Consider the following 25,816-nt stretch of genomic DNA (forward strand, 5'->3'; position numbering starts at 1 on the left):
TAGCAAACTAAATTAAAAACACACGAGAAAATGGGATTGATTTAAAAAAAAAAAACATATCTGAGCACACAAGCACTTATTAACAATCTTTGTGGCTGAATTTGAGGGTTGGGAATAGGGCTAGCGATAAAGAGAAAGAAAGAAAAACATATTTCATGAACAAGACTGATTATCCCAGCTCTATGCATACGTAGTGCACTAGTTTCTTTTCTGAGTCTGGGGATTCTGCTCTGCTTCTCAGGGGCACGGTTCCTTGGCTCCACCCACTTCAGGATATATTTGCATATTTCTCTGCGGACCACTGCGGGGTATCGACCTGCGGGGCTCCGCCCCTTTCGAACCTGTGCTTTGCCTCAGCGGCAGGGGGCGTGGCGGTTGCCAGGCGACCGAAGACGCGCCGAGCGCCGGATTTCGGCGCCGGGGCTGGCAATCAGAAAAACGTGTCGCCCTTTTAGACACTGGGGGCAGTGCACAGCCCCTCCTCCAGACTCCAGCCCAGTTTTCTGATCTCCTCGGCTGCCTTTGAGGCCGCCTCCAAAGAGCGTCAGGATGACGGAGGTCAGGAGTCAGCGCCCCTCTTTTCTCCTGGGTCCTCTTCCTGTCACCTTTTTCCTACTGGAACTCATCCTTTGTTATACTCACTAATTCTGATCCTCCTTCACCAGCACCCCTGCTATATGCATCCTCACTCTTTTTCTCCTGTGGCTCTGTCCCACCTCTCCTCTCTTCATGAATTCGCAGACCGTGACTGGCAGTCTGAACTGCAGGCGATTACCGATACCGCAGCAGAGATGTTATTGAAAATGTCTCATCGTTACCTTCCTCATTAACCTGTCCACCTGTCGCGATCTGATCCCCTAACACATGATCACCAGCTGTCACACTTTGATCACGGTCCTCCAGCTCATTGCCATTGCCCTGTGTTCTCATTGACCCCGTGTTAACATCCCGCAGCCCCGTCTCTCGCCTGTGTACCTGGGCACTTCATCTTCAGTTGCACTGATGAGGGCTGACTTCTGCATCTTTCAGTAACCTGTCTGTCCATTAGCCCTCTCATCTATAACCTCTACAGCCCTACATCGTTGCCATCACTTGACATGCAGAGTTCTCATTTATCTTGGTCTTAACTTAAATTCTTCACTGATCTATTAGAGTGCACCCGCTCCTTACCTATTATATACAATTTCCAGCCAGTATCAACTGTATAATTTGTGAGTCCCAGGGTAAAATTAAAAGCTTTTTAAAATTACTAAGACTTTTAAGATGTGACAGCAGAGAATTTAACCAAGGTAGAAGTCTTCCTAGGACTAAGTCTTGAGTGACTGAATGGGCCCACACCCACGAAACCAGCCCTGGTTCCAGCATCTCCTAGCACAACCATGCCCCGCCCAATTGCTTCTTGTCTTCTCTCTGCCTTTGCATCTCCTCACCATCCCATCTCCTTCACCTCAGGTCTGCCTTTGTAAGCTCCACCCCCATTGTTCCTTATCCCCCATACTGTCCCTGCTCCCAGGTGCCATCACTCAGTCTCCCGGGACACTGAGGGACATCACTGCTCCCCACTACCCGGTCTCTTTCATGCCTCTTCATTTCTTGTCTTCTTTTGCTTTGCTTTGCTTTGTGTTTTCTCTGGTTCTCACGGTCGGTCTCCTCTCAGTTCATTGTTCTTCACTCTCCATGTTTTCCTCCTTGGAAAACATGTTGTCTGACAAGCTGATGACCCGCAGAGCCCAGAGCACTTCCCGGCATGTGGCAGACATTCTGGGTAGATGAATGACAGAGTGTCACAGTTCCTCTGAACACTTCATGTTGATCACCCTGTAAATACCCACTTGGCCACAATGTAGAGGATACCAACTGCCTATTGTTTAGAGCTAGAGTTGTTGTTGTTTTTTTTTTTTCTTTGCCTTTAATAGAATACTTTTTGAAGCGACCACAGAAAAATACATCTCTTTTGTTCACAAAAGTTTAACATTTATATAATTTTTTTTGATATTTTTTTCCATTCCTGCACTAAGTGCCAGGTGCACAGGGAGAACTTGGGTGCAAACAAATCGTTAGGCTGCTGATCAAGTGTTGACGTTAACACCACTTTCCAGGCTAGAGCACAGAACACTGTTGAAGTGAATGTGTGTCTGTGACTCAGGTTTTGTATCAATGAGTCGGAGCAACAGCAGCGCCACATTTGCTTAATAGGATTTTTCTTTCTTTGTGCGTTGGTTGAATCATGCTCTGCAGCAATCTGCTTTTAGTAAGGAAAACTCAGATGGGTTTAAAATAGTACTAAAGCTGTTACACCAAGTCTTACAGGCACCATGTCTATTTAAATCTCTAAAAACCATGTTTTGCTTGCACATCATGTGTAGGGATTTAACTAGCAGTACAAGAATTTTTTTTCTTTTAAACTAAGATTATATAAAGTTTCCTCACACTGGGCTTGCTATGCTTGTGGGGAGAAGAGGCAAACTAGGCTACTTATAATCTCCAGGATGGATGGGAGTTTTATTATTATTGGATGAAAGACCATCTTGTTTGATTTCTTTGATGAGCAGTGGGTGGCTGCCGTTAAGGCCTTTTGGGTGTAGGCTGTCAAAGCAGAATGTGGAAAGAAAGAATCAAGTCTGCAAACCGTACCCACTGCTAGAAGTTCTGAGTGGGTCTTTGTGGCCGACAGAGCATACATCCGCATCCCTTAGCACAGCATCCCATTCCGCTAGGCGGTCTCTGCCCCTTCTCCTTGTCACAGCTCTTGTGTGTGGGCATCTCAGGCACTTGCGAGGCTGTGAGCTGCTCCTTGGGCATTGCCTGCTCCTTGGGCATTGCCTGCTGCAGGGAATAATCTTTCTCCAGAGCTACCTGTGAGAATCCTTTTCTTCCGTCTAGTGGTCTGAGTACCACTTCTTTCACAAAGTGTACTTTATACTCGAAGCTGGGAGGAAGTCTCCTTTTATGTGTTCTTAAAGCACACAGAATGCATTTTTATGGCAGGGACTGAATTCTCTATTTCTGTTACCAGAGAACATACTCCACCAGATGGGACAGAAACAGAAACAGAAACATCCCCCATATGGGACATTGTTCCTTACCTTGGTTGCCTTTACAGGCTCCATCACAGAACTCCCCTATAGAAGGGGGAATAACTGTTCCTTGAATGGATGGATGAATGCATTAGCCATACCTTTATCCTTAGTAGTGCTGCTGGGCAGTACCTGATAAGTAGGTGTTCATTTCCCAGAGCAGCCGTAACAAAGTCCCACAAACTGGATGGCTTAAACCAGAAATATTTTGTCTCCTGGTTCTCCATACTGAAAGTCTAAAGTCAAGATGCTGGCAGGGCCATGCTCTCTTTGAGACCGTGATTCCCTTTCCCCATCTCTTCCTAGTCTCTGGTTGTAGCCTACAGTGTTTAGCCTTCCTTGGATTGCAACTGCACCAGTCCCAGTCAACCTTATAGTCTCACTGTGTATCTCGTTGTCTTTGCTAAAATCTGCGGAGGATGCCCATCTTATTGGAGTTAAAAGGCTTACCTTACTTGAGTATAACCTCATATCAACTAATTATACCATATATGTATGCATATGCACTTTTTAAATTCATCTGAGACCAAGGGACCCTTTCCAACATAGAGTTTCAATATTTCTGCTAGCTGGCAGCTTTTGTTTTGTGTGTGTTCTGGGGTACCATTAGCCCTGTACATGAGGTTCTTTTATTTTGAGGTACCAGAAGCTGTGTGTGTGTGTGTGTGTGTGTGTGTGTGTGTGTGTGTGTGTGTGTGAGGGTCTTTCATTCTGGGGCACCAGCAGCCATTTCTTGAAGTAATGGAGCAATATCCCCGGTCTTTCTTGCAGGAAAAGGCTGAAAAACTAATGCCGGAGGAAACTGCATTTGAAGAAATCGAGAAAGATTTTCAGGAGGTTCTCAGTGAACTTTCAGGAGACAAAAGTCTGGAAAAATTTAGGACTGAATATGAGAAACTTCACACCATCATGAAAAAGTCTTACGAGAACGAGAAGCGTCTCATGGCCAAGTGCAGAGAGCTGAACGCAGAGATTGTGGTGAACTCTGCCAAGGTTGCCACAGCTCTGAAGCTCTCTCAGGACGACCAGACCACCATCGCATCTCTTAAGAAGGTCAGTGATCTAGAAGCAGACGAACCTGCGTTTCCAACATCACTTGTCCATTATACTGACAGCTCTTGGGCTGGCCAGGCATGAGTTATTAGATAAAACTGCACATTAAGCCTAGGGAAGAGTACTCTTTTAGAAAGAAAGTAATTAACCCTGGTGAGGTTTACCGTGCTGAAAACAAATGGAGAACTTTATTATATGTTGCTGCCTGGCTTCTGTAAAATAATGGCTTTTCCAAAAGACTTAGAGATACAGTGCAAAGCTGGGAACCTGATGCAAGATGAGTTATCTCTGATGCAGGATGAGTATACACCTTACAGTGTGTGTGTGTGTGTGTGTGTGTGTGTGTGCATGCAGATGCATGTGTGTGTACATGTGTGTGTGCAGATGCATGTGTGTGTACATGTGTGTGTGCACGATCATGTGTGTACTCACGTGGAGGTCAGTGGTTTACTATTGTTTCTCAGATGATGCCCACCTTGGTTTTAGTAATAGGGCTTCTCTTCAGCTCGGGGCTTCCATATTAGACTAGACTGGGTTGGCCTGTTTAGTGCTACTGGTCCACCTGCCTCTGCCTCCCTAGCACTGGGATTGAAGCTTGTGCTGCCAGTAGAATCTGGGAGGGTAACTGAGGTCATCGTGCTTTTGTGGCAAGTGATTTATCCATGGAGCCATCTATCATCCTGATATCTTGTTAAAAGCATTTTCTTCTTACATCTCTACTTTTCCTCTTGCTCCAGCAGAGATTGTTTTATGAGTTCTCAGGGAGTTGTTTTCATGACCACTCTTCTCAGGGTCCTTTTTGATGTCTCTTCGTCTCCCCAATTGCTCTTGTAGGAGAGCCAGAGATTCAGTCTGGGGGATCGGGAGGAAGTCTGCCTTTGTTCCACACTACAAGGTTTTCATCTTTAAGAGTGTTGCATTTTCTTGAAGATAAAACATACAGGTTCTCTGTTGATCTCAAAGTCGTAAGAGGTTGAGATGTATTAATTTATAATTAAATCTCTAGCTCTGAGAAATGACTTGTGAATGTTTTAGGTAATTCCCTTGAAAGCACGCAATCAGATGTCACCCAATTCAAATTAACTTCCAAGACCAGTACAAGATAGGGCTGACCTGCTTTCTTAGAAACTGCTCTCCTGTATTACGACTTCTCCTCTACTGTCATTTTCTTTTTCCTGCTGGAAACGTACTATAAGGAAACTGTAATTCATTTTATAATTGGAAAAACACTTTTCATTATAAACTTTAACACTGGAAATGAAAGTTACAGACTGATGAAAATCTAATTAGTGAAATTGGTTTGCCTAAAACATTATGCAATCATATTCTCAATTTAGATATCCTTCACTTGCTTTGCCCAGATGTACATATGGCTAGTCCGCCAGGAGAGAGCCCACAAATTGACATTTTGCTTTGAGTCACAAAGGGATGGGCTGTGGTCACACAAGGGGACTCTCTGTGTGTTAGAACAGCAAACTTGAATTTTCCCAGCTCTTTCCCATCCATCTTATTCCTTGTCAGCATAAAAGTTAAATATTTTCATCTAAACTTTGCAGGTTTTTATTTACATAAAGAACTAAATTTCTATTTGACAAAAAAATGTTTCAAGATAGTGAAGTGGTGGGAAATACTCAAGGTGGTTGCAGACAAATGTGCAGGTTGTTCCTTTATTCAAGCAGCAGTAATTCACCTTTCAGTGTGTATGTAAATAGTCTGCACTACATTTCACAACAGTGAGGGTGTCAGAGCCGGATAAGCCATACCTCCATTTCCTGCTGTGGGGTTTATTTTCCCTCGTGAGCATGAGCATCTGTTTCTAAGGAAACGAGCTATCCTGAGACACACTGTGAGGATTCTCTCTCCCTCAAAATAAGCCAAGGACCAAAGCAGGGTGCTTGCCTAATGTGCACTTGGTGAGCATCTGGGCTTGGTCTTCTGAAGATGGGAACTGCTAAGATTACTGTGCATACTCTGCTACCAGCAAGAAGAGACCCTGCCTATGCAGTGTTCTAAAGCTGACCACACGTTTCAGGCACTCACCAGGGACCTGAGGACAAAACACACGTATGAACACACACACGTACATTCAAACACACATGCACTCATACACACACACGGACTATGTGTGTGTTTGTTATATTAATGTGGGTACATATGTATATATATATATATATATATATATATATATATATATATATATATATATATGTTTCCAAGCTATCCTTGAATTTGCTACGGAGCCCAGGTTGGTCTCGAACTCATGATCCTCCTGCCTTAACCTTCCTGGTGCTAGGATTACAGGCATGCTTCATCGTGTCCTACTAACACATAATTTTTTCTTGAAAATATTAAGAATTTTTCTATTAATTTAAGGATCAGATTACCTTACAGAATAAAACCATTTTAAGTATTTGTTAAGCATATAAGTGCTCATTTTAAATTTTGTAAATTTATCAATTTATCAGAAATAATCCCTTGCACAAGGAAAACCATTCCTTGAACTATGCTTGCTTGTCTTCTCTGTTGGCTACTCTCACTAAACAATTCAGTCAGTCCAAACTCCCTCAGACTGTATAAAACATATTATTCTTTTCCGGTAAGTGACTGCCCACTGGAGTCATAGGGCTCTTCTTTGTGCTGGTTCTTTGTGCATCCGGAATCCCATTTGTTTTTCTCCTTACTGATATTCTCTGGCCCATCAGGAAATTGAGAAAGCCTGGAAGATGGTGGACTCGGCATATGACAAGGAGCAGAAGGCCAAGGAGACAATCCTTGCTCTGAAGGAGGAAATAGTGAACCTGACCAAACTAGTTGAGCAAGGGTCTGGACTGTCAATGGATCAGGACAGCAAGTAGGTCAAAATCTTGATAGTGTATAAACTTGCCTCTGCCCTTGCGGTGTGCTGCAACCCAGTGCAGGCTGGCGCGGTTAGCTGGAATTAAAGGCATGCACCACCACTGCCTGACTCCTGTCTTTACTGATTTTAAAGATTTGTTTATTTTTACAATTTTATTTGTATAGGTGTTTTGCCTGAATGTATGTCTGTGTACCGCTTACATGCCTGGTGCCCATGGAATCTAGAAGATGGCATCAGACTCCCTGGGAATGGAGGTATGGGTGGTTGTGAGTCACCACGTCGGTGCTAGGAATCAAAGCCGGGTCTTCTGGAGGAGCAGCCAGTGTACATGACCACTGAACCATCCACTGAACCATCTCTCTAGGCTTCCTACCTTTCCCTTTTAAGAGTCCCCTTGTCCTCCCCAAAGGTTATATTCTCTCTCTCTCTCTCTCTGTCTCTCTGTCTCTCTGTCTCTCTGTCTCTCTGTCTCTCTCTCTCTCTGTCTCTCTCTCTCTCTCTCTCTCTCTCTGCCCAGCTACATTTCTTTCTTGAGAAGAACTGCTACTACGGTTTTTTAATAAGTATATTTTAGGTTTTTCTTTCTATTATTTTATCCTCTTACTCTTTACTGACATCACACACACACACACACACACACACACACACACACACACACACACACACAATTTATAGTGTAACCTACTGAGTTCACTTAGTGTTGCTTATATGTGTATGAGTTTAGGGCTGAGCACTTGGCATTGGATAACCTATCAAGAGGCTTCTACCATAAGACTGATTCTCTCAGCAACCAATGATCACCTGCAGCTCATCATCTAGGGGCGGGGCCTCGTGAGATTTTTCTCATCCATGATGGCATGCCTCATGGCTCTGTCATTTTTAGGTCTTGTCTAGGCAGACATATTGCTGATAATTCATGGGTACAGCTTCCCTCTCATATACAGGAGTCACTATCTCGAAGCAGATGTCTAGAACCTCTGGCTCTTAGAATCTTTTTACCTGCTCTTCCGCAAGCCTCCTTGGCTGGTCCTTCAGGACAGAGTGGCGTTGTAGATGTGTCAATTGGGATTGGAATCCCTGTGGCCAGTTGTTCGTTGCCTTTTGACCGGCTGTGTCTTTCTGTACTGGACTCCCTCTGCCTCAGACGCAGCGTCACTGATGAGGGGCGAGAGCTACGCGTTCCTGTAGTGTAAGGAGAAGCAGCTTAGAATGTAGTCCTCTCTCTTAAGCTGTACAGAATGGAACTTTGGCCCCTCTGCCCCCTTTCAGCCCTCTCACCCATCCTCCATGAGGAATCCCCATCTTTCTTACCTGCTCAGGTCGGGGCAGACACCGGGATGCTCTTTCCTTTGCCACTTCTTCATCCCCTAAGCTTCGTCTTGTCTTGTCGATTTGACTTCCTGTGGCCAGTGCTGCTGCCTGGTCCGCACCCCTATTCTCTGCTGGCCCTGCAGCAATACGTCTCTCTCTCTAGGCATCTTTGCAAGCTCCCGTGTGTTTCCGGAGCATGCAGGCAGCCACCTGCCCCCCATCCTTGCTTGTGTACCTATACGAAGAGGATAGAGGACAGGTTCCTTAACATGCCATTCAAAACTTTTCAAATGTCTGCTGCAATTAGCTTCTTTAGTCTCATGGTGAGCCCCTCCTTCATTCACTCTGTATACTTCCGTCCTTGCACAAACATTCGCCCCCCACCATTACAAAGATGTCCCTTCTCCATTTCCCCCGTGATCAGCTCCTTCCATCCTTTAAAACCCATCTGGAACACCATCCTTACTTTGTCACAATCAGCATTCCTATTCTGCCTCCTCTCCACTTCCAGATCCCCGGGAGTAGGCGGGAAGAGCTACTGTATCTCTTGTTTCCAACACCTACTTCCAGTGTGACCCTTGTTACATTGTATTAAAAGGCTTCCTTAAGATATTTCTGCGCTGGTTAGTTTTGTGCTGCATTCACATATTCATTCACTTCATCAATTGGACACAAGCTAAGTCATCTGGGAACTTCAGCTGAGAAAATACACAGTTAGATTGCCTGTAGGCAAGTCTCTGGGGCCATTTTCTTGATTAATGACTGATGTGGGAGGCTCCAGCCTACTGTAGGTGGTATTGCCCTGGGTTGTAGAAGTAAGCAGGCTGAGCAAGCTATGAGGAGCAAGTCAGTAAGCAGCACCCCTCCATGGTCTCCGCTGCAGTTTCTGTGTCCAGGATCTTGCCCTGAGATCTCACCCTGAGTTCCCTTCATGATAGACTGTAACCTGAGGGGTTTCTACCCCCCAAAGTCGATTTGGTTTTGGTCTTTATCACGACAACAGACAAACTAGAACAACATCTTTACCTACTTCAACTTTGAGCTCCCAAGAGAAGAGAACTTTAGAAGCCTTGCTAGAGTCTATCTAGCAGTCTCAGACCAGGAGCAGGTGCACTTCCTTGGCCCTCTTAACCAAACCTAATGTCACTTGCTCAGTTTCCTGTATTTTCTTGCTCGATTGGTCTGACTTTGACGACATATGTACAGGCATTAGGGGGAGGAATAGGAAAGACAACCATATGGTCTCCGTAATGATGGACTCATGGAAGATCCACTAACAAGCCATGTGAGGGCACTGATGGAGACAGGAGAAGTGGAGAGTGAGGAGGGTGATGTGTGGAGGAGGAGCAGCTTGGAGTTTGAGCTTTAAGAGTGTGCTCAGTTGAGGCTCACTCTTTTCAAGAGTTGAGGTTTCATTTCTGCAGATGCATTTGGGCATGGGTTTGAAGGTTCCTTCTGAAACACATCATATCAAGGATACTGGTAAAATGAGTGTTGTCAAATTCCTGTGTTTTGAGCCGTTGCCTGATGACTGTCCGTTGCAAGAATCTGCAGGGCATGGTCTTAGCTTGCTGCTCCCTCTCTTCGGGTTTGCCCTGCTGCAGAAGCCCCGTCAGACGCAGAGCTTCACGCTCAACAAGCACTAATTCCGTGGGAAGTCACGGCTAGTCAGATGGGATGGATTTTGTAATGTGGAGCTATTTGGCATACAATTCAAATCAATGAGTATTATCACAGGCCCCTCAAAGCCGGGCAGCATGCATGACTTTCCAGTTTGTTTTGGGGAATGTTTTCTCTGGGCTGCACCCCTTGGGATAAAATAATTTTTGGGGAGTGGCTGGGGAGAGAGCTGGTGATGCTTATAATTTGGTTTTATTTATGCTTTACTTTACACAGCTTAGCTGTCAACATAGCCCCCCAGTGGATATGTTAGATAGCTAATTCCCTAAATTGATATCTCCGCAGGGTTCATTATAAGAGTTGACAATAACAACATGGTGTTATTGAAACAGATCCAAGTAACACAGAGGTTCAGGAAGAACCCATGCTCCCAACTTTTCTACCCCAAATCCCAATTCTCGGAGATAACTGATAACATGATTAGTTCTGTCTTTTTAGAAGTGTTTGTAACACAGACACTCACACATACACACACAGACACACACCACACACAGGAAAGACAGACAGACACACACACAGAGACACACACTACACACAGGATAGACAGACAGAGACACACACACAGACACACACCACACACAGGATAGACAGACAGACAGAGACACATACCACACACAGGAATAGACAGTATACTTTACTAAAAAAAAAAAAGAACTTATTGTAGTTATTATTTTTTGTCATTTCATTTTAGCAAACACCTCACAACCAGCTCCCATTCTTGTATCTTAAGGCCTGAACAGTGTGCACCACGGATCTCCCAGGAAGCCAGACTTGGGGACAATGGGAGGGACCCCCAGACAAGTGGCCATTCAGTCTGACTCCTGTGTTCTTTCTGTTCAGCATCCGAGATTTACTGAAGTTCAAAGAAGAGGTGACGAAGGAGCGTGACCAGCTCTTGTCAGAAGTGGTGAAATTGCGGGAGAGCCTAGCTCTGACCATTGAAAAGCAGCAGGCAGCAGAGCATGCCAAGGAAGAAGCCGAAATAGCCATCAGTCAGGTCTGCTCACCACCTTCCGGTTCGAGGATGGTCTGTCCTTCCTGCCTCTCCCCATCTCATGCCTGTCTCAGATATAACCCTTTATGTCCAGACCAAGCGTTCTCTGTATTGACTTGTTTCTCTGGCCCTGTCTCATGAGCCCATTTTGCCCAGGGTTCTTTCTGTCTGAGAGGTCACTAAGGCGGTGTGTGGCTCTGCTTAAAGTTTGGGCTCAGGTGGTGTCCCTGCAACAGACACGGAGTAAGAAATCCCTCAGCCTGCTCCTTTATAATTCACAACATAAATCACAAGGGTAGACCCTTACAAGAAAAGACATTCTTTAGCACAAGATAACAAAAAGGGGCTTTTCAAGACTGGAGAGATGGTCCAGTGGTTGGGAACGCTGGATGTTCTTTCAGAGTTCAATTCCCAGCAACCACATGGCGGCTTACGACCTTCTATAATGGGATCTGATGCCCTCTTCTGGCACAAAGGTCACAGGTGTGCATGCAGATAGAGTTTGCATGCAAATGCAATACATAAAATAAATCCTTTTTTTTTTTTTTTTTTTTAAAAAAAAGAAAAGGGCTTTTCATAGATTTTTTTGGACATTAAGTTGTAACCACAGTGCTTAGCTTAACAACACCCATGATCAAGTAACAGAAGTTCTTATTTCTGGTAACTGGCCCCTCCTAATGCAAAGCTGGATAGCCTTCTTATATTTAACATCCTTAGGACTCCCAGCTTTCTGTATTTGGTTGGTATTTATAATATCATCGGCGAATTTGTTGCCTGCATCCAGGATGGCCCTTTTGGTGTCAAGGTCCTAAAAAACCATCACAGAACATCCCCGAACCTGTGAACTTTGGGCCCAGCATGCCTGTCCCACGGAGGCTGTAGAAGCATGCTACAGGCCAGATGCCAAGATGTCTTGACTGAAGGAGACCTGCCACCTGGAGGACTCATCGCTTCTCTCTCTCTCTGCTGTCCCCCGCAGTTCCAACAAGAAATCCAGCACCGTCAGAATGAAGCCTCCAGGGAGTCTCGGAAGAAGGAAAAGCTGGAGAAAGAGCTCAAGCAGATCCAGACGGACATGGATGGCAGGCAGGCAGAGATCAAGGCCATGCAGCAGTACATGCACAAGAGCAAGGAGGAGCTTCAGCGGCTGGAGCAGCAGCTCAAGGAACAGAAGGTGACAGTGGCCTCCGCTCCTCTCCTCTCTCCTCTTCCTCTCCTCCCCCTTCCTTCTCTCTCCCCACTTCTCTTCTTCCCCTCCCTTCCATCCCCTCTTTTATCTTTCTGCTAGGTTCTCATGTAGCACAGGCGGGGTTCAGTATGAAGCTTAGACTGGCCTTGAACTTCTGATCCTCCTGACTCCCATCTCCCAGTGCTAGGATTACTGGCATGCACCAGCACACTTAGTAAGTTTGGTGCTGGGGACAGACCTTAGGCCTGCTTGTATGCTTGTATGCTTCTTGTAGGCAAATCCTCTACCAGCTGAACTGCAGCCCAAAGCCTACGTTTTGTGATTCGCCCCCTCCATCCCCGGAAAATAGGTATAACTCAGTGGTCACGATAGTTGCTACTTATTGGCATAACTGGGCTTTGAATACGATTTTCTTGTGTGCGCGAATGCTTTGCTCGGTGTATGCCTGAGTACCACATGTATGCCTAGTGCCCCCAGAGGCCAGAAGAGGGTGTGCGATCTAAGATTGGAGTTACCGAAAGCCGTGACATGGGCTGTGAGTTCTAGGAATCTGACTTGCATCCTCTGGGAGAATAGCCTGTGCACTCTAAGCGCCGAGGCAGCCCCTCTCCATCTTGATGTGTCCAATGGGACGTTTATGAACCATTTTCTTGCTTCCAACCCCCATAGATATTCAAAGACAGCTTTTTCCTTCTCCTTTTTGAGTTCTGGAGACTGAGGATAGGGTTTTACTCACTCCACGCGAGCACTCTGCTACCGAGCCATCTCCCATCCTTCACTTTTTTCCTATTTTTATTTCTTATTTAAGGGGTCTGCTTTTGATCTTGTATTTACCATCCCCTTTCCCTTGCCCACTAAGTAGCTGAGGTTGGAGGTCTCGATCACCATGCCTGGCTTTATATTAGTTTCTCTGAAACCTTTCATGGATGGACAGTGTACCTACATGCAGAGCAGCATGTCTGTCACAAGTATGCAACTCCAAGATCCTGTCTCGTTCACTTGCAGTCAGCTCAAGAAACCACGTGTTACTGGTCCCCCAAAGCCCAGTGCCTCTCTCCTCAGTTGCTTCTCTGAAGTTCTCAGCAAGTAAGAGTTTGGCTTGAGCTTTACCAAAATGAACCACAACCTGGGCACAATCTCCTCCCCCGGCCCCGTCTCCCTTTGACTACATCCTGTTGGTTATGTGGTCACCATGGAGCTATGGACCTGAGGTGTCCAGTGGGGAAACCATCAAACCACATGTGACTGTCCACATGCACTACTAACTTAGAATGTAACTCCCCTTTGTGCCAGAGTTGTTTTCAGTGCTCAGTGTGGCTTGTGGGAACAGTATCAGCACAGACAGATAAGCCTGACGTCACCCCCTCACAGTGCCCATGGACCATTAGTCCTTAATTCGGTGGGATGAGTGAACGGATATACTGCATTCATTCCTAACAGGTTTAAGTTTCAAGTTGAGAAAGCCATCCTTAATCTTTATGCATTTTAAATAGAGTCACGTTTCTAAATGTTCCCCCTCTTGTGGCCATTTAAGATTATACAGATATTAATGATTTTAATCTATCTTTTCTCTTTTTCTCCTCCCTCCCCCGAGGGAGCTTAGCCCAGGCTAACCTTGAACTTGCAATCCTTCTGACCCAGCCTTCCAAGTACTGAGATTACAGATATGTATCACCCTCCTTTTTCACTCTTTAAAGAAACATTACATTCAGGTAAAGAGTCTTTTCCTAAAAATATTTTTTTTTTCTCTTATGAAGTTTGTTTCTAAAGGTCTTGTCAGGGCACACAACACTTTTCTACTTAAAAGGTAGATATTAGAATATATTTCTTTGTCATTTGTGCCTTATTAATTTTATAGAAAGTCAGAATTCAAATGGATACACAGTGTGCAGTCTTCAGGAGAGAAGAAAATCCACAAGGCTTCTTTGAGCATGAAATTAAAAAAAGAAGAAAAAAAACCCCAACTTTGGGCATCTGGGCGAAACAAAGGTCTTATATAACAGTATCTAGGATCCATATTATACTATTATATAATACTACATTATACTATTATATGACAGTATCTAGGATCCATATTATACTATTATATAATACTATATTATACTATTATATAATAGTATCTAGGATCCATAATATACTATTATAAGACAGTATCTAGGATCCATCTAAAACAACATTTCATCTTGAGCAAGGTGGCTCCATTTTTTTCTCATTCCCAGGGATAGGAAATTGGATGTCTCTTTCTGTGATTTGTTTTTGCACACAGGAAGGTACAGTTAAAGCATGTGCCTGGTTTTTCCCCTTCTTCCTTCTGCTCTCTTCCTTCTGCTCCTTCCTTATCCTCGCATCCTTAGCATTTTCCCAGCAGAAGTAGTTCTCAAACAGAATCCTTTGATGTTTTAAACCACGTCTGTGCAGAGGCCCTACGTCACTCCACCGCTGACCCCCCAGTTTCAACTTAAGTTGGATTAGCGGGGAATTGTCTCTGGGTTGGTGTTGGGGACCCGTTCTGCTCAGAAAAATGATGGTGGCATGCTAAAGCAGGATTTGCTTCGGAGGCCACAGCTTCAGAGCCCCGGAGCTGACAAAACTCATTTGAGTCTCTAGCTCATTTGCAATGATTATAGAAATTGTTGCGTAGGCAAAGCCTGCCAAACGGCACACTGACATTAAAATATTTATCCGCCACCTGTGAACAAGACTTCCCAAAGGTTTTCAGGAAAAAAAAATGCTCACTGTGTTATTCGTTAGAAGCCATCGGTTTCCTCAGCCATTTAACATTCATTATATTTATTTGAGTGCGTGAGTACTTTCACCAGGGATAAAGAAATTTTTCTGTAAGAGGAGAAGGACCGTGGTTGGTATCTTCTCTGGAGGTTGCGGGGCCTCCTGTGTGCATTTGCAGACACCTTCATCAGATTAACAGGCATTAACCAGCTCCCTCACTCCCCTCCTTTCAGATACTGAACGAGAGAGCTGCGAAGGAGGTGGAGCAGTTTCAGATGCGGAACGCGAAACTCCAGCAAGAGAATGAGCAGCACACTTTGACTTGTGAGCAGCTGTCCCAGGAAAACCAGCAGAAGGCCCTGGAACTCAAAGTAAACACTGCGTGCATGCCTGGGCCCTACCTATCCTCAGTACCTGTGAATGGAAGTTTGGTTGGCCACTGGAGCCCTTACATTAGCCGGAGTGAGGAGAGCCTTGGTACAGAGAGGCAGGGGCAGGCTCACAGTGATGATCACTTCAGGCCCAGAAACGGGGAGTCATCAGACTTCCCCTCTTACTTACAGAATTCATCATATGCACATGCAAATACGTTCTCAAGCAAGCTCAGAAGCTCATCTCTGTAATTAGCCCCGCAAGTAACCAGTTGCCCGGAGCTAGAATCCATTCACTACATGAGCAATAGAGAGCTCAGCTTACTGTTTATAAGGAGAAGGTAGCCTGGGAGAGCTAGGGCATAGGCTGGCACTGCTGGGTATATTTCAAGTAGTTTTCCTGTTCTCCCTTCTCTCAATAAAGAGAGAACTTTATGCTTGCACATGAACAGTGTGTACTCATTTGACACTAAGGTCTGTATCACGTGCCTTTGTGATTAACAGACAACTCTACATTTTTCACTTCAGTTCTGAAAGGAAAATCAATATTCCCTATTTTTACTATATCTGGACACTGGGCATAAAATAAATGGCCTACCAGAATTGTGTATAGATGTGAGAAGTGAGCCAGACCATTTTTTTTTGTATTATAGTCTTTTTGGAGAATCTAAAGAGGACACACACACACACACACACACACACACACACACACTATGGATCTTGTTTTAAATGCATACCCCAAAGAAGAGATTTTTCCAGGATTTTCTGAAGTAGTTAACCATGGAGTCTGGATTAATGGCTATATAATTTGAACACTACACCATTGAAAAGGCTTTAGGATCAGCCAACTTGAACCTTCTAGGGTCTGAGGCAAAGAAAATTTAGAAGAGTCTATAGTGAGTTGACTTGGAGCTTGTTCTTTATGATGCTGTAGTAAGTTGGAGCAGACATGAAGTGGTCACTTTGGTCAGAGTGATATGTTAGCTCCTGAGTTGAAATTATAGCAAGAAAAAAATTATCTCACTAATTTTGTTCTTTGATAACATGAATGAGACATTTGGAAAGATGGACGACTTTTGTTACATCCTGGAATTAATGGAATTATGTTTCTGGTAATAACCCAGAGGTAGCACGCAGAGTGAAATTTCTTGAGAGTTAAGACCATTGCAGAAGAAACCTGAACTGCCTTTGTCATTATTTTTCTAGTTATCTAAAATGGAAAAAATTGAAAAAAAAAAACCTTTAAATTTTCTTTTATATTTTCTTGCATCCACATGCATATCTGATACCCACAGAGGCCAGAAAAGGATGCTGAATCCCTGGGACTGGAGTTCCCATGTCGGTTCTGGGAATCAAACCTGGGTCCTCTGGAAGAGCAGCAAGTGCTCTAACCACTGAGATATCTTTCCAGTCCTTGCTGGCAATGTTTCTTTAAACAGTGAATTTCAGTTTGAATAAAAAAGGCCCCAAGACTGGAGAGTTCCTTTTCTGACATCTCTTGCCAATATGTTGATTTGCTTCTCCATATTACCGACCTTGACCACTGGTCTGTTTGCACATCTAGGGACCAACACATTCTGAGGAAGGATGACTCTCCGGTGTGTGGAACTGGGCTACTATGACCCTGTAGGTCCGAAAGAATGTTTAAATATTTTAAATATTCTCAGAGAGATCGCTTTGTAAGTTCATGAAAACTGCCAATCAAATATATCATTCGTATGCAGAACTCATATAGTTGTATACACATAACTTGGCATTCTTGCTTGATTTTATAAATAGGTAGCAGCTTAAAACATCAAGTTTCTTTTTGAATCAGCCTTTTCATTATTTTTATTTTATGCACCACATACTTTAGTCATAGAACAGAGGCGTTCAATTTCTCTAGAAACTGAACAATGTGTGCACCTTGATCCAGTTCCACGGATCAACTACACTGATACAGAAATCTCTTGTTATTGGTTCTGAGTTCAGTCCGCTGCTGGGTCTTCATTTGTTCAGCATCCCAGCTAAGTTTCTCTCCTAATGCAGGCCAAAGAGGATGAGATCCACCAGATGCGCCTCGACCTTGGGAAGCTTAACAAGATCAGAGAACAGATCCACAAGAAACTGCACCAGCTCGATGACCAAAAGGCAGAAGTGGAACAGCAGAAGGAGACCCTGAAGAACCAGATCCTGGGGCTAGAGAGAGGTAACCTACTGCGTTCTTATTTATAAGCATTTCATAGGTGACTACTGCCAACTCACAACCTGGGACTCCGTGTGTGACATCAGATGACATTCCAACTGGAGGGGCCAACATCTCCAAGCCTGCAAACTTCCTTTACTTACCAAATCCTTCCATAGGTTCTGTTGGCACCGTGTGAGTCTAACCTAAAGTAGTGTTCAATATTTGCCACTGAAGTAAATAGGTCTTTTTGTAGAAGACGAGGATTAAGTTGAAATGAATGTACTTGATTAATAAGATCTGAGCTTGCTTGTCCTTCAGAAGTATCCGGCACAGAGTTAAGAGCTTACTAAATGCCACGTGTTGTTTTCTGAACAACAATATAATTAAAAATGTAGGGTACTGGTCAAATCCTGTGTGGCACAAAAAGCTCCGGACTTGTAGAAAGAGACTCTGAGTATGTACTCTGACTGTGCGATGTAGGAACACACACGTCTTTTTAACACATGTCTTTTTAACTTCTTTACAGGATGTTGTGTGTCATAAACAATGGGAAGATATGCATAAAAGCACACTTTGCCTCTCTGCAAGTTATACAAGATCTAGATCTCTTGTCAAGTGAGCTTTAGGGGAGTCCAGCTGCTTTTCCTTCTGAGACAGTGGGAGGTGACCTTTCATTGAGCTGTAGGTGCAGGTTAGCTCAGCAACTTCTCCATGTATCTGTTCTGTAAACTGGGACAGGCCGTGAGCTAACACTGGGCATGTGGAAGACCTTGCTTGCAGGATGCTCACAGGGTAATGAGGATTTACAACCTAAAGTCTTCCATGACAGAAATGAAGATTAATGGAACCTTTAGATCTTGTAATTGGCCAAATGAGACCAAAACAGTCCCATGTTTCAATCTTCGTATTTTTCCTTGATGTAATTATAAGCCTTGAGATCATTCTATCATTCTCTCCCTCCCTCCTTCCCTTTCCCTGCTTTGACTATATGTGTATATACCCAGTTATTTAATGTTTATAAGTGTTTTACTTGAGTGTCTGTGTACCACGTGGATATCTGGTACCCTCAAAGGCCAGAAGAGAGCATTGAATCCCTTGGACTGGAGTTACCGATGGTTGTAAGCAGCCATGTGGGTGCTGGGACTTGAACCTGTGTCCTCTGAAACAGAAGCTAATACTCTTAACGTCCCAGCCATCTCTTCAGTTCCCCTGAAGAGTTTTTAATCTATCGAGCATTGGATCAAATTCTTTCCCCATTAAGTCACATTTATGAGAACCAGCATGCCTCTTTTTTTGGTTATTTCATATGTACTATTGACAATATCCTTTCTTGGGGACTTTTGTTTGCTATATCATCTTGCTATATTGCCCAGGATAGTCTTGAACTTCTGGGCTGAAGCAGGTCTCCAACACTCAGCCTCCCAAACAGATACGGGTGTTTTGATGCACCCTAATCAAAGAGCAGTGCTAGCTACATTGGTTAGGAGCATGGGCCCTTTCTATTTCAGGATTTCCTACAATAATATCCGAGAAATGATCTGCAAACGTTCTAGAATTAATAAGAGATTTCAATCAGGTAGAAGGCTATAAAATATATGTAGCCACCAGTAGAATTTCATATATAAAAAAATTAGCTAGACTCCTCTTCCACAGTAGTAACTAAAGTAATAAAATATCTATAAACAAAGTTACAAACATGTCTATAAGACCTATATATAAAAAGCTACAGAATTCCACTGAGAGGCATAAAGGAAGACTTGGCAAATGGAGAGATGTAACAAGTTCTAGGTAGTTACATTTTATAATTCTACCTACAGCTATAAGGAAAGAAGATCTGAACAGCTCAAAGACCTTTGGCAGCCAGCAGGCTCAGGCTTTTAACCTTACCCTTGCTAACCCTTGGTCCTGTGGCTGGCTTAATCTCCTTTAGTTTTCCTTTCCCATCTCTTTAGTGGGACCAGAAGATTCTCATCCTTGAGCTAGGGTGAAGGTCACCTGACCTGTCACTCAGCTCAGAGGAGTTGCCCAGCTACAGCTGACCACATGAAATTAAATATTATATATATACACTTTGGCTTAGTCACGTTCTCCCTTGGATCCACTCCACATTCATTATTATTTTCCTGTCTGGCAATTTAGAGGTGGAGTCTTCTAAGAAGCAAGCGGAACTTGATAAGAAGGCGATGGAGGAGCTTCTGAGAGAGAGGGACATATTGAACAAGGTGAGCTTGTCACAGCAACTCTGGTAAACAATGCCTCCCTCTCACCCTGTGGTATCCACTCAGCACGCGCAAGCTGTCTGGAAAGGAATGTCTGAGGCGAACAGCAAGGGATTAGAATAAATAATGCCGATTCATTTTCCTCTGGGCAGGTGCTTGAGTCCCACCATTGTCTGGCCCCAACTGCAGCTACATTATCACTGCCCAGAACAAAAGGGCTCCGGAAAATTAGCATATACACTGCCTACAGGGATTTCAGGGCGTTTTGGGATTCTGGTCTCATTGCTGCTGTGTTTCTTGGCATTCTTTAAGTAGTTCATCAAATTTCTTAATTTAATATCTATAATCCACAATTTGACGAATCCCCAAATTACAGGTGTGAGTGCTAATTGAAATATGCCTTTGAGGTGTTAGGTAAGGAAATGACTGGATGGTGAGGTAAGTGTGGCCTTTTTTCTGTCTGCCTTTTCAGGTTTCTACAAACTTACACCTAGGAAACTATTCCACTGGATTGAGTGGAATATTTCCCCTTTCTTGTGGGCCAAGGGATCGAACCCAGGGTCTCATACGGCACATAGGATTTGGTTTTGGTTTCTCACCCTTGTCTCTTCTGGTCTTCATGGCAGTCTAAAGCTGAGGGGAAGGTTTTGATCGACTTCGAGCTTTCCCATAAAGGCAGATCTTCTCTGCTACCTTCCTTAGAGTGTTCCTTCTTCCTGTGACAGACTTCTGAGGGTTTTACCTTGGGAGGGAGAAGTCACAGGCCAGGACGGAGGGGCCAGACTACTTCCAGGTGACAGGATGGATTTCGCTCAGGGATGTGCTTCCTGTGTTCTCAGAGAAGAACAAGTTTTAACGGAACATGCTACATTTGCACTTGACGTAGACTAGAGAATGTTCAGGAATGGGCAGATTAAATGTTTCTTTGGAAAAAACATTCACCAAGAAAATTATTGAAGCCTCTTCCCAATAGGCCTATAAACTGTCCTTTATTCTGCAATCTTACCTCTAGGGGACATTCCATTGGATTTAGTCACCCTCCCCCTTTCTCCTTCCTTGTGGTGCTGGCAAGGGAACTCAGGGCCGGCCTCACACAAGCTGTGCGTGTGAATGCTCTACCACTAAGCCACATCTCCAGCTCTGGATTTAGTTTTTAAATTAATTTTTATCGCTCACATTGTACTTGTCTTTGTAAATGGCTAGTAGGTTTTCTGCTACAACGGGACATACAGTATAAAGGTTATTTCCCATTTCTTCATCTGGCTTGACTCCCAGGCTCCTGCTTCAGGGCAGGGTTTGCGGTTCAGTTGCCTGCATGGGACCCAGTCGGTATGCAATCAACTTTATTGATTAATGAATTCTTTCCTCACGGATATGAAATGCCAGTCTTCATGGAAAGAGTGACATTGTTTGGACAGTCATTGTGGTGCATCTATTTGTTCAGTGTTGCCTGGAGTGACATTTATAAAATAAGTGCTTCACCCAAGTACCTGAAAATCCAACTGACCTTGTGTGTTCTCTACATCATTGACCGGCTAATGTTCCATGAGCATTTTACATGCTCTAGTTCAGTGGTTATTCAGACATAATTGCACCGTGGGCTCCTTTAGGGATTAGAGAAGAAACTGTCAGGCACATCCTGGAAGCCCTGGATCCAGCCCCCAGGAAGTTCCAGGGAGCCAGCTCGGCGTTCTCAGGATGGAGCCTTCTTTGCCCCACCACAAGCTCTCACACTGATGTTTCCATTCATTTCTCTTCGTTGTAAAGACTCTGTTTCTTGTCCGTATGGCAGGAAAGTGGCTGTCGCTATCCACTCCCAGGTGTACATTGTCTATGGAACTCCAAAGTTATGCAGGTCCAGTGCTGGGGACTTAGTGGGCTTAGCGGCAAAGAGGCTGCTGCTGCGTGGCATGCATGAGGCCCTGGGTTGGATTCACAGCACCACACACGGACAAGCTCACACACATCCTCTCACACAAATGGAGCCCTTCAGGGGCTCACAGATCCATTCATTTGTGGCTGGTGAGGTGAGCCCTCCCTCTTGGGCAGCATGTCTGTCAGGATACAAGGTTGTTTGCTTCTCCATCTTATTTGCAGAAGCAGGGCGGCCAACCTAAAGTTTTCCTGAAGTTACCAGTGCCCCAGTGCAGCCTAAAAAAAAACGGTAGGGGTGGTGCGATGGCTCATCCGGTAAAGGGGCTTGCTGCCAGGTTTGATGACCTGGGTTCAATCCCTGGAACTCTCTTGGTGAAAGGAGAAAACGGGTTCCTCCTCATTGTCCTCTGACCTCTATATGTGTGCCAGACAAAATAAATAAATGTAAAACCAGGGTCCCAGACTCACTGGGCCAGGGTCCTGGGACATGGCCATCCACATAAAGAAAGCAGGAACAATGGAAAGTGAAATTCAGGTTTTCTATTAGCATGTATTGATTATACACAATAATGGTTTTAATATAATATTTTCACACACATAACAAACATTTTGACCACATTTATGTCTTATTACACTCTCAGGCAATCCCCCCTTTTCTCCCTCCTACTGTTCTGCCCTTTATCTTTGGTGGCTCAGAGAGTTTTGTTAAGGTTTCATACAGGACCATGGGGGAGGGCTTATTTGCAGAAACCTCGGTATCTTACCGGAAGCTCTATCATTGAAGAATAATTTCTTTCTTTTTCTTTCCCCAAATTGTGGTAAAATACACACATAACAAGATGTATCACTAGGAACATTTCAAACATCCCCAGTGTAACAGCTCAACATCACTATCTAGTTCTAGAACACTCTTATCACACGGATGGAAACTCCGAACCCTTTCTGTCCTCGTTACCTCGTTACTCACGTCCCCCCCCCCCCGTCCCCCACCTCTCACTCCTGGAAACCTGAAATGGGCTTTCTGTCTCTGTGGGTTTGGTAATCCTGGCTCCCTGTAGACAGGGAATCACACACCGTGTGACTTTTTGTATCTGGCTTCTTTCATTCAGGATACTGTTTGAAAGTTTTGTCAATATTGCAGCACATTCCCGAACTTTATTCCCTTTTATGGCTGAGTAATATTTCACTGTATGGACATCCTGTGTATTTCCGGTGCCCACTACTTGGTAGATATTTATGTTTTCATTGTTAGACTTTTGTGAATAGGCCTACTGTAAAACTTTTGCTTTTATTATGATAGTTTTATTTTACTATTAACTTGCATGTAATAAGTTACATTTCTTACTCCAGATATAGAGGGATGTTTTGTCCATTTGTACATTGTCCCATAATCAAGTCAGGGTGATTAATGTGGTTATCATGTTAAAATGTTAAGATTTATCTTTTTTGTAGCAAGAATGTTCATATCATTCTCTCTTGGTATTCTCCCTATGATTCCATTTCTCTTAGTAGTGATGTAAGAGTAGGTTTTATTGGTTATTTGCTATTTATAGGCATTTGCATATTATGTATGTATGTATGTATGTATGTATGTATGTTCTTTGGGCTTTTCCAGTGCTCTGGATATCATTGAGCAAACACTATCATCTAACCACACCCCTAGTCCTTGCATTTTCCTTTAGAGACAGGGTCTCACATAGCCCACACCAGCCTCCTGGAGCTCTCTGCCTCTGAAGGCAAGATCTTCCTGCCTCTGCCTCCTGCCCAGACTGTTCAGGTCTCTGTCAGTACTGTGCACACCTCTGCACTCTTAGTAAGCTAGTTTTATTTTACATTGTAGTCAAAACCCAGTTTAGGCGCTTCGGTCTGGTGATTGAGTCTTCACAACATGAAGGGTCAGAGCTGGGATGGAGGCGGGTCCCACTCTCGGTTCTGCTGCTTCCCCGTGGTGTGAGGTCATTGGCTTGTACATAACTTTATCCTTCTGGCCTCCGTCTCCCACTGCGAGACAGGGAACAGCGCCCAGTACATTTGGGATGTGGTGATTTGTTAGTGTGCTAAAATGTGCCTTGTGCAAAGTTCACGAAAGGAACTCTTCATAGTCATGACTAGATAGACAGAGTAATAATTGTGATTCACACCAAATGCAAGGCATCTAGTTATTTCAGAGCTAGGGACCTGGGTAACCTGAACCCCAGGTTCCCGAACACGTGAGTAAGGCGCCCACTTTATTGCCGTTTTTTTTTTTTTTTCCTTTAGAATATGCTCAAGGCAGTCAGCGCGACGCAGAAGCAGGTGGACCTGGTGAAGCTCCACGAGCAAGCCAAGAAGAACCTGGAGGAGGAGATCCAGAACTACAAGGACGAGGCCCAGAAGCAGAGGAAGATCATCTTCCAGCTGGAGAAGGAGCGGGATCGGTACATCAACGAGGCCAGTGACCTCACGCAGAGGGTAAGCAGCGCAGCTGGGCCTCGGTGAGCGAGCAGCTGGGTTAGTCTGCGTTTCCGGTTTGATCACCACAGTCTGTGGTGGGATGGTTTGTTTGCCTATGGTTTGCATTCAGATTTAGGTCTTGCTTCAGAGCCCATCCTGGGCCAAATTGTGGAATGGACCACGCTCCTGTGCTCCTGTGTTCTCTTGTTTGTCTTTGCCCTTTGTTCCCTCTTCTTGTGGCTTCTTCCTCTTCCCTGCTGCTTTGCTGTGCAGCAACCTTACCCCCCCCCCCACCCCCCCCCACCCCCCCGTTTGGCAGCATCACGTTTCTGGCATTGTCTTAGTGAGGGTTTTCTTGCTGTGAAGAGACACCAAGACCTTAGCAGCTCTTACAAAGGAAAACATGTAATTGGTGCCAACTCACCATTTCAGAGGTTCAGTCCATTATCATCATGGCGGCATGCCGGCAGATATGATGCTAGAGGAGGAGCTGAGAGTTTTACATCTTGATCTACAGGCGGCAAAAGGAGACTGTGTGCCACACTGGAGGTATCTTGGGCATAGGAGACCTCAGTGCCCGCCCCCTACAGTGACATGCTCCCTCCAACAAGGCCACGCCTTCTAACAGTGCCACTCTCTACGGGCCAAGCATTCAAACATATGAGTTTATAAGGGGCTTATTTATTAAAACCACCACAGGCATCAATATTTTTCAACCCTCTAGTCTCACTCTGTGTCTGTCCATGATGCACCTTGTCTCATTATAACATGGAGAAAGGGCACCTAATTAACCAATGTCAAACTAAGTCATGGTGCTCCCTGTCACATCTTCAACAAATCATTTTAAGTTTAGAGGGCGGGTGAACCTCTAACTATACCGCTGGGGGGAAGCCACGCTTTGGGTAACTGGCTTCTAGATGTCTCTTTGTAAATCAACTAGAGGGCGAAGGACACATCGACAAGGAGGGTCAGAGATTTGGGCTTTGTTTGCTTAGCACAGAGCTGGCATCTGATAGGGCCAGTTAAACAGCGGCTCTCTGCAGTGTACTCTCTGGTAAATGGCCTAGAGCAGAGATTCTTAAATTATTTACCCTCACGAAACCTCTTTGCCCAAGAACTTGTTCTTTTCTTGAACCCAGCTACACAGAAATACAAATAAGTATGTAAACCAAATATTGACTGATAGTAAATCATAAGTGTATTTCAAAGCAGGTCATTGGTATACATGGACTGTTAGCATTTCTTAAAGGTGAAAGCCAATTAGCATGCTAATGAGGTGGATGTACTTGCTCAGTTTAACATAAAGAATGAAATCTTGGTTGAGTACTTAGTACTGTAGAACATAAAGCATCCTAAATGTTTTCCAGAGTTGATTGCTACTTTGATTTTCATAATTGTCAAAGCTGGTAATGCCACCTCCCATAAATATGTCATACAAAATGATAGAACTATGTGTGAGGTCATTTCAGAAATCATTGGAAACTCTGTCCTAATCCTAAGTAAAAATTCATGTAATGATTATTTTTTAATGAAATTCAGGTCAGCCACTCAAACAGTAGTTTTAAACACCAAATATTCTAACAATACAATTCACAGCTATACTGATGCTTACATGTTGAGGAGTATAGTTAAAAGCATTCCTTTTCTGTAAGGATAGAAAAGTGTGTGTACACAAAAAAAGCTCCTGGAGGCAGTGTCAGGTGCTGACCTTGGATGAAGGCCAAAAGCCTATGACCTCTGGCCTCTAAGTCTCTCCTACTGTTCTGGGGGCCACAAGCTGATGACTTTTGGCAAGACTTTTGACAGAGAAGAAGAAAGAAAGAAGGAAAGAAATTAAGTAAGTCACACACACACACACACACA

The 25,816-nt window shown here is 44.2% G+C and overlaps 1 protein-coding gene across 1 annotated transcript in view; it reads left to right on the forward strand.

Annotated features, from left to right (window-relative positions):
• The first annotated feature begins 433 nt into the window (after positions 1 to 433).
• Positions 434 to 25,816, forward strand: part of Cfap58 (cilia and flagella associated protein 58) — a 96,286-nt gene continuing 70,903 nt past the window's right edge. Inside the window, exons 1-9 of the mRNA XM_021206686.1 lie at positions 434 to 558; positions 3,849 to 4,130; positions 6,833 to 6,981; positions 10,819 to 10,975; positions 11,952 to 12,146; positions 15,122 to 15,259; positions 17,288 to 17,447; positions 19,566 to 19,648; positions 23,780 to 23,971. Coding sequence (XP_021062345.1) covers positions 550 to 558; positions 3,849 to 4,130; positions 6,833 to 6,981; positions 10,819 to 10,975; positions 11,952 to 12,146; positions 15,122 to 15,259; positions 17,288 to 17,447; positions 19,566 to 19,648; positions 23,780 to 23,971 — 1,365 coding nt within the window. The 5' untranslated portion in view covers positions 434 to 549. The remainder of the gene's footprint in view (positions 559 to 3,848; positions 4,131 to 6,832; positions 6,982 to 10,818; positions 10,976 to 11,951; positions 12,147 to 15,121; positions 15,260 to 17,287; positions 17,448 to 19,565; positions 19,649 to 23,779; positions 23,972 to 25,816) is intronic.

Source organism: Mus pahari, chromosome 1, assembly GCF_900095145.1.
Source record: "Mus pahari chromosome 1, PAHARI_EIJ_v1.1, whole genome shotgun sequence".
Classification (NCBI taxonomy): domain Eukaryota; kingdom Metazoa; phylum Chordata; class Mammalia; order Rodentia; family Muridae; genus Mus; species Mus pahari.